A 14,054-nucleotide genomic window follows, 5' to 3' on the forward strand; every position below is an offset into this window, starting at 1 on the left:
ATGTTAAAAAAATATCACCTAGCTGTTTCCACCAATGCTATATCCATAATCTAATGTACTATGATCTGTGCCTAATCATAATCAAGTTCCCAAATTAAAAGACCTGCCTTAAACTGTATTCAAATTTACAACAAATTCTACCAAGTACTTTCACCTCTGGCAATAATCTACCCGATATCAGTAGAGCTGGCATTTCCCTTGCATGGTGTAAAACAATGAACTGAGCACTGTCTTATCAAAAGGTGGAAACTCAGCCTTTGAGAATAATAACACGACATCCATCAGATCGGCTAACATTCCAATAACCAGACAAATACTGGTTTTATTTAGGTCTAGAAAAGATGGTTGCTATTAAGAAACCACCAAGAAAATTCCAACTGCAGAAGGAACTTTTGAACACTATGATTAATATGATAAAAATCAAAAAATAAATAAAAGGGGAAAGATGCTTCAATAGCACCTGATGCAATTATATTATTAAAATGTTATAGTCCAAGGAATAGAAAGTCTATAATTGTTTCTGGTGTGTACAATTACAACTTAATTTGTTGTAATTGTATGAATGTTCATTATTATTTCTCTCTTTTCTGCCTCAGGCACTGTAGAAAATTATGTTTCATGTTAGTGGTTATTTTTCTCATTGGTGAACAATTTTAAGTACATAAATATTCTATTTCTTCAGAAGAAATAGCAGCATTTGCTTTCTTAATTACTTGTTCATTTTGATAGTGACAGCTGATGTTGCTGGCATTATTCAAGCAATTGTATAGAGATGTCACCACATAATTGAACGAGGCCATGAAATTTTATATTGAGACACATATTTTCTTTCTAATTGCCTTAGAAAAATCATGCTGAATGAAAGACATCTTTCCTTTTGACTCTATCCTCTAATGAACTTGAGTCACTGACTGCCCTTTTGTGTGGCTGAAGAGAGTTTATGACAGTAGAAAATGCTACAATAGCAGGTTACAAGTAAATACTATGACTTCATTAAAAAATTTTGTCATTTAATATCAAATTAGGTCAGAATGTATAAACATTTTTCAGCTCTAGTTGATTATATTTTGAACTGTTCCATCTAAAAGCTTTCTTTGTACTGAAGCAATATTCTTGAAGTAGAACAAAGCCAAAAAGGAAAAATATGTTTTAAATCAGCAAATACAAATGATTTACTCTGTCAGTAACTATTACCAAAATTAAATAATTAATTGCCATTGTGCCTATTAAATGGAGTTAGTGAATTTCTCATTTAAGAGGGATATCTACTATGAACTAACTGTTTGACCTTGAATAGCACAATTCAAACAATATTCATGAGCAGAAGAATCAGGGGCAGGTTTTGTTTCTGAAATTTTCTTCCCTTTAGGACATTATTCTGTTACTTAAGTACACACTTAAAACAGAGTGAGCTGAACATTAAAAATAATGTATCTGGATGAATTTGCTATTTTAAACAGAAAGCCTGATATTTTAAAAATTATAATTGCAAACAAATATTAAATTAATTATTCACTTAGTTAATTGTTCAGACAAAAATAGAAAATAAACAAAACATTATAACCTTGAATTATATATCTAGGGAAATATTACTGTCAATTTTATAGTCTTGTGTTTAAGTTCTATGTTCTTTACACATCCCATCAGTAGAGCATAAATAAATCACTGCTTTTTCCAGAATGACAATTACCAAATTCTTCACACAGCTATCCTTATATCTATCTAGTCTTTTGCAAAACTAAGGAAAGATATATGGGTAAATATAAACAGAATACAAAAAGTTGTATTATATTTTGTATATTTAAGGTTTAGCTATGTGCAGTTTTTATAAAAATACTTTCTGGATGGTTCAAGTTTACAAAGAACTAAATTTTTTTCAGTTAATATATTAAATGGAAATAAAATATATGTAGATGAATTTCCAAAGTGAATTTTATAGATTTTCATCTTAACAGATTGCATATTATTTATTCTATGTGATTCATACCTATGATACTACTTTAAAAGAAGCAATATAGTACATTGTAATATAGTAAAGCTACCTGCTCTACTGGTATAGATAGAGACATTTGTTTCTGCCTTTAATGACCTCATACTATTCTGCTTTATGACTTTGCCAACTTTCAAAGCTTTTTGCCTTTTTCCTTGCTATCTGGCTAATGGGCCATACTTTTCACCACAGTCAGCATGCCTACTTGAGGTAACTTCTCCTCTTCTAAGATGTAGCTATGATTTTCAATGACCTTGGAAAATACATAACCCAACAGATTAGAATTGCAGGTAAAATTAGATGCAGTCAGGGCTGGAAAGAGTGAAAAGATCTTGTCATGTAATGTTAAGATCTGAGTTAATGTTGGCTGAATCCGTTTTTTAGCCAACGAATGTTTGCTTCCTCTCCTTTACTTGGGATACATTAACACCTATTTCTGAGAGTTATTGTGATAATTTGATGAGATAACATAATCGAAATACCATGTAAACTATAAAGCTGAAAACAAATGCATGATAGGATTAGTATTCTCATCATCAGAACAAGGTTGCCATCTAATGGCAAATGAGCAAATGACAAGTACCCTGGCCTTAAAGCAGAAAGAAAGAGTAACCTGCAAAATCACAACTTACTCCTTCACATAGTGCTACCAAAACAGGGTGCTACAAAAGAACATTTTGCAAATCTATTATGACTGCTCCTCTTGGTAACTAAGCATCATGGAGAACTTTGTACAGCAGAAACAGTGAGTAGGTATCAGAGTCACAAATGTGTAATTTAAACCCTTGTTCTGCCACTTACTAACTCAGCAATCCTGGGAAAATAAGAGTGCTTTTCTCAGTCTCCATTCCTTCAGCTATAATGAGAGAATAGTAATGTTTCCTAAGAGAATCATTATGAGTATTACTTGAGATAATCCAAAATGCTTAACACATTACCACAAAATAAAGCAAAACCAGAAAGAACTACCTGCCTTGATCAGTGCTCAGGGCTTCAGTATATATGTACAATTTAATTTTAGCTTTTTAGTTGGATTCATATACAAACCTGTTTTAAATGATTCTTACAAATGGAAAAGGTAATAGAAAAAAGAGCTAGTTTGAAACAAAAGCTTCAGTGAACTTGTGATTTTAAATTGTTACATAAATTACTTTTATTAATTCAGAGAATAATGATTAAACAGATCCTCAGAGTCAGAAAACTCTGAATACAGCTGATTCATCTGCTGTTAGTAACAGTTTGTCACTCAAAACTCTAATTTTCTCAAATCTGAAAAGGTTGTGATTTACTTCATTGGCACATCGGCTCAATAAAGGTTATTTGTTGTTCTTTTTCTTTTTCGATCTATAATTGTGTACGTTTGAAAAGAAATGATGATCAAAATTAAATGCACATCTTGTGACACTTTATTCTTAAACTATGAGAAAGTGTATTCCTAAATATGTAGTTGAGATTTTCAACTGAAACTTAAAAGAATAAAATTGTCAGGATAAGTTTCTCACAGATGGCCAGGTAAAAACAATTATCAAGTTGTTTTGTTTGTTTGTTTTCCATCTGGGATTGGAACCCAGAGGCATTTGACCTCCAAGCTACATCCCTGCCCTATTTTTTATTCTTTACTTTGAAACAGGGTCTCACTCAGTTGTGGAGGGCCTCACTAAGTAGCTGAGGCTGTCTGCGAACTGCGATCTACAGTCTCAGCCTCCAGAATGCTGGGATTACAAGCGTGTGCCACCACATCCGGCTTCAAGTATGTTTTAAACCAGTATTAGCAATAGTTCTTAAACACATATTATATAACAGACTTGAGACAGTATCTTATTATGTTTTAATGTATTATTTTTCATAAAAACATATGAGGTAGATACTACTATTTCCTCCCTCCATTTATTCATGAAGAAAGAGATTAATTATTCAAGTTTAAATAGTCTGGTTGGTGGATGAGATTCCTCCAGTTCCAGAGTCTATATGTTACACTTCCAAAATAATGATAGATGTTCTTGAGCTTTGCACAGTCAGATTGAAGGTTCTTTATACACACATTTTTTTCTGACTCAAACAGAGCTTGTAGAAACTTACAGTTGATTTTTGTAATTTTCCCGGTGTGAGTGTTGTTGTAATTCTTTTTACATTACAGTTCATATTAGCAAAACCACTAGGGTTTCAGCTCAGCTCTGCTGTGCCATTATCCATTAAAAATTAATAACAAAAATTACCTTCTTAATTAATAGGCACAGGAGGAGTTCCTAACTCACTAAAGAATTTTTAAAATGCTTGTTCATCAAACTCAAAATAATTTAGCAACTACCTAATTAATTTCTAATTGATATCATTGGGCCATTACTTCCCCATTTGCATCTGGACATATACCAAGAGATGCTGCCCTAGGTGTTTTTAGATCCAACATCCAAAATAAATAACAAAAATACCAAAACCTTTAGTAATTCGGTCATTAAAGTGGTAATGCATTCATCTTATCAAAGAACACTAAATAAGATATTAATTTGTGCTGAATATAATCTTTATTATTTGCAGATAAAGTTTAAATTTAAAATATATTTACTTATATGTAAAATATATTTATTTGTAAATGTACTTTTTTGTGGTACTGGGGTTTCTGGAAGCCCTTCTACCTCTGGGCTACACTCCCAGACCTATTTTATATTTTTATTTGGAGACAGGGTCTCTTAAGCTAGCGAAGCTGGATCCTCCTGTATCCACCTCCCAAGCGCCAAGATTACAAGCGTGCGCCACCACGCCTGGCTGTAAGTGTACTTTAAATTGAAATTTAATCCTCAAATAATAAAGATTATTTTTAGCACAAAATAATAGCCTGGCTTACTCTTGGAGAGTAATAAGTTGGGTTAATTCTTTTTATGAAACTTAAAATAGAAAATTTATTCTTTCTCAGAAATGCTGCTTTTTAAAATATATTGGGATACATTTGATTAATATCCAAAAAAAGTGTTTTCATGCATCTAAGGTAATTGGCTTAAACACAAAGAAATGCACCATACATTATGTGAAGCACCTTAATTCATTTTGGATATTTAATACTACAAAATCATCATTAGGATATGAGAACTTACATAATAAATTTTAAATAAAAGGCATACTTCTAAATAATATATAATAATAAATAGCTATTCAGCAATAAGGAATGAAAAACAATGGACAATAGTACAAAATCCATAACAAGTAAATAAAACTTTCTAAAATTTCAAGGGTCGTAATCAACTTGCACTAGATTCTGATTGTATTCTAAGCAACTGGGAAAACACTTTGAATATAAATATGTCTGTGTTGCTAAGAGTGATATTTTGAGATAGACATAATTATTGACATTTTATATATGAGACTAAACTAAAAAAAAAAAATTCACCTCTGCAAGACCACAAGAGCAGAACTGCAATTCTAACTCAGTTTTATCAACCTCCAAATGTCTGCTCTCTTTGGATATTAAGTTGTAGTTTCTTTATTTTGAATGTGTCTGTAAGGTGAATTTTTCTCTAAGAGTTATTGTATTAACTTGAGATGCCTGGATCATTATAGATATTTGATTTTTCTTCCCACCAACTTATCTTTTTTGTTTCTAAACTTTATTAAGATGAAATTGATAAGCAATAAACCATATATATTTAAAGTGTACAGTCTGACAAATTTTGATACATGCCTCTATACAGGAAAACATCATCACAATCAAAATAAAGAAAAATTTTAATATTTCTCAAGTTTCCTCATCCTCTTGTCTGTTTTTAATCTCTTCCTGTCTGACATCCCCACCCACTGCTTTGTTTTCTGTCATTATAGTTTGCATTTAAAAATTTTTATTCGAAGTTTATTTTGTAGTATGTATTCTATTGGACTGGCTTCTTTTATTAAAGTAGGATGATAGTTTTGCCATTTATTCATGTTGTTGTATGTATAAAAAGATTCTTTTTTATCTGCTGAATGCTATTCTGTTTTACAGATACAACTTAGTTTGTCCATCCTATCAACTTTCTTTTAAGCTTATTAATTTAAAAATAATTAGCAAAGACTGAATATATTCAAAACACACAACTGATTATCTGAAATACATATTACAGTGTAATGATTATCACAATCAAATTAGTTAACACAGACATCATCACTCATATTACATATTCGATCCTCAAGACTTGGTTTTTTTAAAACTGAACATTTACATCTTTTGACCAATATCTGCACATCCTCCTCAAGCCTAGATAAGCATGAATATACTCAGTAGATTTTTTAGCTACTCAACGCTCATAATTATTTGTAGTCTACCCCTAGTAGTAACATAAGGATCAAGGTAAGAATTGGAGAAATAATACTCAAGGAATATGTTTCTTTTTTTTTTTTTTTTTTTTTTTTTTTTTGGTGGTACTGGGGTTCCTGGAAGCCCTTCTACCTCCGGGCTACACTCCCAGACCTATTTTTACGTTTTTATTTGGAAACAGGGTCTCTTAAGCCAGCGCGCGTGGCTGACTTCGAACCTGCGCGATCCTCCTGTCTCTGCCTCCCAAGCGCGGGGATTACAAGCGTGCGCCACCACGCCCGGCTCAAGGAATATGTTTCAAATGGGTAATACAAAACGTGTCTTTACCTTCTTTCCTTTTAACTTTAACTCACTTTGTCCATTATAATGCTTCACTGCCAAGCTAGCCGGGTGATACTTCCCACCAGCATCTGTCACTATGGGGATGATAGTAGGAGTAGCCCACATAGAGCTCGCTCTAGTGTACTGTGGAACAAATAGCTAAAGAATAAGTATTCCAAAGCTGTAATTCCTGTTCAAAATATGCATCGTTTCATTTTTTACCAGATTTTTGATAATATGCATTTGCAGAAAATTCATCCTACTGACTTGTCCAAAGGATATGTTTTATGAGTAGTTCCTTTTAGGAGATTATCAGGACGTAGTATTGCTTAACATCAGATATTCGTTTATGCTTTCAAACAAGTAATTTTTCCTTGAAGCATACTCAGATGTTTAATCATATTTATTATATCACTTATTCATTAAAATAGATGAGGAAAGCCAGGTGTGGAGGCACATTTTTAATCATATTTATCATATCACTTAGTCTTAAAAATATATAAGCAAAGCTGGATGTGGTGGTGCACACTTGGGTGTGGTGGCCTACACTTGTAATCCCAGTACTTGGGAGGTTGTGACTGGAGGATTGCAAATTTGAAACTAGCCTTGGCAAATGAGCCCAGGCCCTCTGCAACTTGTTTCCAAATAAGAAACAAAAAATCAGGCTGGCAATATAACTTGGAGGTAGAATGCCTAGGGGTTCATTCCCCAATTCCAAAGGGAGAGAGGGAGAGAGGGAGAGAGGAAGAGAGGAAGAGAGGGAGAGAGGGAGAGAGAAAGAGGAAGGGAGGGAGAGGGAGAGGGAGAGGGAGAGGGAGAGGGAGAGGGAGAGGGAGAGAGAGAGAGAGAGAGAGAGAGAGAGAGAGAGAGAGAGAGAGAGAGAGAGAGGAGACAAAACAGAGAGAGGAGTAAACTACATAGGATTTTACAACTTTATAAAGGAAAAATTAGAGTTTAAAAGACTAAGTTTTGTCCCAAAGCAATACATTGAACTAAGTCTTCAAATCTTTAAATTATTTTTTGGTCTTCAATATGGTTGACTACCAAACATATTAAAATCACTAAATTGTTATTTTTAATTGATTATGAGAATATTAAAATATGCAAAAAAATTGTGTTTCATGAAACTTTAAATGGATGATCTCTATCATCCCTTGAGCCCTTCTTTACTTCATGCATCTATCATTATTGATATGCACAAATTATTGATAGTAATTTTTTCTTTTTTTGTACTGGGGATTGAATCCAAGAGCATGCAACACTCCCATCCTCCCCATCCTCTTCCCCTACTTTTAAATTTTGAAAGAGAATCTCACTAATTTGCTAGGGGTCTCAGTGGGCTCTGCCGTGCCTGGCTCTCTACTATACTTTTGCCACTCTGTTTTGCCAGAAACTTTTGTGAAGCAGAGTATTTAATTCTCTGCACTAGAGCCTGATCGAAGTAAACCAGACGTTCTCCCTTAGCAGATACCAGCATGTGGTATCAGTAGTTTGCTACAGGGATGCCTTCTAAGTTCTAGGAGTAGACTACTTTTCTTTATCTGTAGATTTATACATTTTCCTCTGGGTAGTTACAAATTAAGTAAATTTATATTATTTTTTAGAATGAATATTGATCACAGGTATTTATTAAATGCTTACTAATGCAGTGAGTTCAGCCCTAGCACAGTTTGATAATTCTCAATAATCTGCCGATTTTTTTCAGTTATACCTTTCCCCATCACTTCTTGATAAAGTAAACCTCAAATTTTAAATTGTTGCAACCTCATATAGCTTGATAAAGAGTTCTCTTAAAAATATCATTATAATATTCATCAAAATAAACTAATTCTGTAATAACTCGGTCAATTTTCATATTTTTCTGGCTAACTCAGAACTTATTTTTAATAATTTTTTATTTCAATTCATTTTTGGTAAATATTTATGATGTGCCATGTGATTTCTTAATACATGCATATATGTACAATACTTAAATCAGATTACACATACCTATCTCCTCAAAAATGTAGCTTTTCTTTTCTTTTCTTTTCTTTTTTATTTTCAGTACTGGGGATGGAACCCAGGGTCACTCTACCTCCAAGATATACCTCCAGCCCTATTTTTTATTCTTTATGATGAGACCTGTTTTTTTTTTCTTTTTTTTTTTTTTTTCGGTACTGGTAATGGAACCCAGTGGCACTCTACCTCTGAGCTACATCCCCAGCCCTATATTTTATTCTTATTTTGAAACAGGGTCTCACTGAATTGCAAAGGGCCTCACTCAGTAGCTGAGGCTGGCTGCGAACCCCAATTCTCCTGTCTCAGCCTCCTGAATGCTGGAATTACAAGTGTGCACCACCACGCCCGGCTTGAACCCTATTTTTTATTCTTTATTTTATTCTTTATTTTGCAAATCACTGAGTTGCAAAAGGCCTCACTAAGTAGCTGAGGCTGCCCATGAACGGTGATCCTCCTATTTCAGCCTCCCAAATGCCAGGATCACAAATGTACGCCACCACACCTGGCTCATGAATCATTTCTTTATGGCAAAATATTGAAAACCCTGATTTTGTCAAAAATAAAATTTACTTTTTTGCTGGGCATGGTGGCGCACACTTGTAATCCCTGTGCTTGGGAGGCGGAGACAGGAGGATTGCACGGGTTCGAAGCCAGCCTTGCTGGCTTAAGAGACCCTGTTTGCAAACAAAATAAAAAATAGGTCTGGGAGTGTAGCTCGGAGGTAGAAGAGTTTCCAGGAACCCCAGTACCACCAAATATATATACACATATACACACACACATACATAGACATATATATATACATATATACTTTTTACATATATTTTATTTTATTTATTATTATTATTATTATTATTATTATTATTATTATTATTATTATTTTGATGGTACTGGGTTTCCTGGAAGTCCTTCTACCTCCGGGATACACTCCCAGTCCTATTTTTACATTTTTATTTGGAAACAGGGTCTCCTAAGCCAGTGCGCGCGGCTGGCTTCGAACCTGCGCGATCCTCCTGTCTCTGCCTCCCAAGAGTGGGAATTACAAGCGTGAGCCACCACGCCCGGCTTACATATATTTTAAAATAAATATACCAACAAAGATATCACATTGCATTCACCTATTTTAATCCCTAATTATCAGTGCTCCCCTGTCATTATACCAATCATTTGTCAAAAAAAAACAGGCCATTTATCCTTTAAAATTCTTCACATCCTACATTTGGAAGCCTGTTGGCAATCTTATCATGCCATCTAACATTTTCTCTCCACCCATCTTAATACTTCCTATAAAATCAGAGTTCAATTTAATTTCTTAAAAACTCAAATTTTTAAAGTTTAATTTTGTTTTTATTTTTATAGAAACTCAAATACCTTTAAAATTATGAGATGTGTTTTTGATAACTAATCAGAAAATCCCCTCCCAGTTTCTGGTGGACACTGATAGTTATGGGAGAGGGTTGAGGGAGGTGGAAGAGCAAGAAAACTTCAGGGGTGGGCGGTGCTGTGCATTTCTCTTAGCATTGCACAGAGCAGGAACAAAATGTCTGTTATATTTTCAGAGATACTAGAGGATTGACTGGATTAGGTACTGCCAATCTAACCCATCACTGTAAAGTTCCTCATCAAATATACCTTTCTAAGTAGCTGAGATATATCCTTACAATCATAAAACAGCAGATATAGACTCCTCTCTCCTTCCTGTTACTATTGAACACACTATTTTATATTTTATAAATGTTCTATTGATAGACATTTGAAGTGTTCTAATACTTTTGTATTATTTTAATATATATGCATACATTATTCTATATCTGCCAATATCACATCATAGGATTAGATATCTAGAAATTAAATAGTTGGATCTACAGGGCAATGCATGTATAGTTTTGCTACATAATGACAAATTTACCCTCAATGGAAGGTACCTTTTCACTTCCCCATAATGTGCATTAAAGTAAATACATACAAATGACTAATTATATAAGCTATTTATGATAAAGTGAAACAAACATATATTTTGAATAATATTTATCAAATCAACTCCAGGAAGAATGTTCCAGAAAATGTTTATCCTGGTTGATATTTAGCCCCAAATTTTAAAAAACAACTTCGTTTTTGACATTAGTCTAAGTGACAGTATTAAAATCATCATTGCCTTGCTTTCAAAATCGTTGATATAGTATTATCTATGATGTAAAATACTATAGTACATGAGCAACAATTTATCAAAAATATTACTTCTGAAAATTACTATAGATATAATGTCAAATTTTCACAAGAATAAGAACACTACAATCTAAAAAGGCTGAATTTCCTAAATTTATTCAGTGTGATCCAAGACTTTAAACTTCTACATTAACATTATTTCACTGAACTTAAAAATGAACAGGTTAAAGGCAGTACAAGATAAAAGAGAATTAAAAAGTTTACCTTTGCTGTTAAATGTCTAAATTTGAATGAATCATTAATTTCTACAACTTACTTTGAGTAATTTTAGAATTAAGAGACAGGACATCTTATGCTTTAATATAAATTCAGACTATTAGAAATATAGTGAGATTTCTTATTAATTTGACACAAATTTATTGAAAATGAACTATAAGTTTAAATATATATGTATGTATTTATGAGTAAATGGTTATATCTGCTATCAATAATTATTAATTTTGAGGCAAACCTTAATGTATCAGTATGTATGTAGTTATTGAAGTAGTAGCTAAGATTTGGAACAGTAGAATCTGGATCCACAAAATTTCTATTTGGTTATGTGAAATGAATAAAAAAATGAGATCATCACCATTGTTATTTCCCCCCAGAAACAGAAAATAATAACTTTTTACATTGTTAAACATTTAGCTGTAACATTTCTTTGAAAAGATTATTGCTTTATAGTTATTTCTTTTGCTAGAATTATCTTTCAGCTGGAGCTATACTTTAGTAATAGACTTTAAATCACTTCAGACTTTCGCATCCACAGAGCCTAGCATTTTCTTTCACTTAGAATATAAAGCCAACTGAAAAAATTGAATGTAACCTAAACAATATTTTCTCACCAGTGAGAGTCTATTGACTAGAATCCAAGGAATATGGTTTTCTGCCTTTGTTCATAACTTACCTGAGGGATGAAGATTCTGTTCTTCTAAAAACTCTATGTCAAGCATTAGATCATCTTCATCCAGCTCACAAGATCCCAAATTATTTAAAACATCCTGAAGAAAAAGGAAAATAAATAGAGGTTGAAGCACTGAGAGAAGGAAATTATGTAAATTCAGAAGACATGAAGCCAAAAGAAGTCAAAATCAGAAATGAAAATATTAGCTGAGTTTCAAAAGTTAACTGATATTTAAAGACTCTACATTATTACTACTACAATAAAAAGTTATGAGTTATTCTAAAAATTCTCAGTTGTTTTCAGTTATGTGCTTTTAACAGATGGATGTTATAAATAAAAATAAAATATATAACTTATGATTCAATAAAAATTCATATATGTCAAAGATATTACAACAGAAATATATTTGTATAGAAATACAGAAAAAATGTTTATTTTAATTAAAATTTTCTTATGATCATAAAAACAAGAATTTTTGTGTTAGAAATGAACAAAATATGTAATTTTTCAAATACATAGAAGTCTATATATGAAGTTATTTTCTTTTTCTAATAGTTATATTTTGAATATATTTAACATTCTTCTAATGCAGTTAATAAATTGTTTCTAAAGCAAATTTTTGTATACAGTACCAACCATAAAACATTAATTTAGACCATATTTGGAAGTGGGGATCCAGTTAACATTTTCCAGTCATTTGTTTTAAGCTAAAATGGATAAACAAAAGAAATGTATATCCATTACATTAAAAATTAACTATTGATATGAATTATACCATAATATATCTGAGTTGGGATTGTGTTCCCTATTTTTTTGAATAAGGCATATAGTGAAATCAATTGGAAAGTCATGTGCTATGAAGGAGTCTTGTAGAGAGATGGTAATGTTCAGAAGTAGGAATTCTTGAGGGAGGGACAAAATCAGTCCTGATGATGGCTGCATTAAGAAAAGTAAGAACTTTAGAGACTAAGAATGAATAAAAGTTCAAAAAAATTAAACATCAAGGAAAAATAACCTAAATGCTAAAAATTCCCACAGTATCCCAGATTACTTTTTCAAGTGACTTAAATGTTAACATAATTTATGTTCAAAGAAGTAAATATTCATTAAGGAAAGGCTAATGATATTGTCAAATGGATAGTGAACAATTTGGTTCTTAGAATTAATAGTAAGGACACTGGGACTTTTAAATAAATCACTCTCACTTTAACAAATAGAATTAAACATTATTAAACTTTAGAAACTTGTGATCCATGAATAGTGCACAGTGGTTTGAAAGGTGATAAATATTCTCAAATCTAAGTGCTTCTTTTTCTCAGCGAAGATGAGTAATACTTTAAACTATAAATAAAATCACTGTTTATTGAAATCTTTGTCCTATGCGGTGGCAGACATCGCCCAAGAAGAATAAGCTAATCATCTAAATACATAAAAATATTTTAAACAAAAGATAAACTTCCATACCCCAAACTGTGAAGTCAATGATGAAAATAACAACAAAAAATTAAACATGGAGTTAAGGGTGGGAAAGAAAGGATTTAAACAGAGTAATTTTGTAAAGGCACTACCTTCAGTCTTTTTTTTTTTTTATGGTACTAGGGATGGAACCCAGGGGCATTCTGCCCCTGAGCTACACCCCCAACCCTATTTTTTATTCATTATTTTGAAACAGGGTCTCACTGAGTTGGGAAGGGCTTCACTAAGTGGCTGAGGCTGTTCTTGAACCACGATCCTCAGGACTCAGTCTCCTGTATGCTGGGATTGCAAGCATGTGCCACCACACCCTGCTGCTTTCAGTTTTAATTAGATACTATCCAAATGAGACAATCTTAATCTTTTAGTCAGGAGTACATTGGTTAAACAAACAAACAAACAAAATGTACATTTTATTGTGAAAGTAATTTATTCAGTTTCAAATCAGGGTAAATAATTTGACACTTGTGTTTTGAATTCATTTTAATTTATTTAATTCACAATTTACTGGAATTGTGTATCTCCAAAATATACAAAAAGCACTGAAGGATAGAAAAAAAGGAATAAAGAAAATAAGTGAATGCCCGGCATTTGACCATCATCCTCTTCTTTTGTTCTTTGTTTTTAATTAATTAGTTTTAATATACTTTTATTGGCGCATTATCATTACGTCATATTGAAGGTTAGTGTGACAGAAACATAGATGTGTTTCCCTACAGATACCATTCCACTCCCTTCCTCTGTCTGTTCATAATATTGAAATTGGTATTGATAGCTTCATTCATTTACATAGGATTATTTTAATGGTTTTGTTTATCAAAACTCTTTTTCCAGCCAGTCATGGTGGCGAAAGTTTGTAATCCCAGCATTTGGGAGGC

The 14,054-nt window shown here is 32.4% G+C and overlaps 1 protein-coding gene across 1 annotated transcript in view; it reads right to left on the bottom strand.

Annotated features, from left to right (window-relative positions):
- The window catches only part of CCSER1 (coiled-coil serine rich protein 1), a gene marked incomplete at both ends in the record, with an annotated part of 1,182,092 nt that overhangs the window by 1,101,343 nt on the left and 66,695 nt on the right, over positions 1 to 14,054 (bottom strand). The window contains one exon of the mRNA XM_080697948.1: positions 11,707 to 11,800. Within this exon, the coding sequence (XP_080554074.1) occupies positions 11,707 to 11,800 (94 nt within the window). The remainder of the gene's footprint in view (positions 1 to 11,706; positions 11,801 to 14,054) is intronic.

Source organism: Muscardinus avellanarius (genome assembly GCF_963383645.1).
Source record: "Muscardinus avellanarius genome assembly, chromosome: 6".
Classification (NCBI taxonomy): Eukaryota; Metazoa; Chordata; class Mammalia; order Rodentia; family Gliridae; genus Muscardinus; species Muscardinus avellanarius.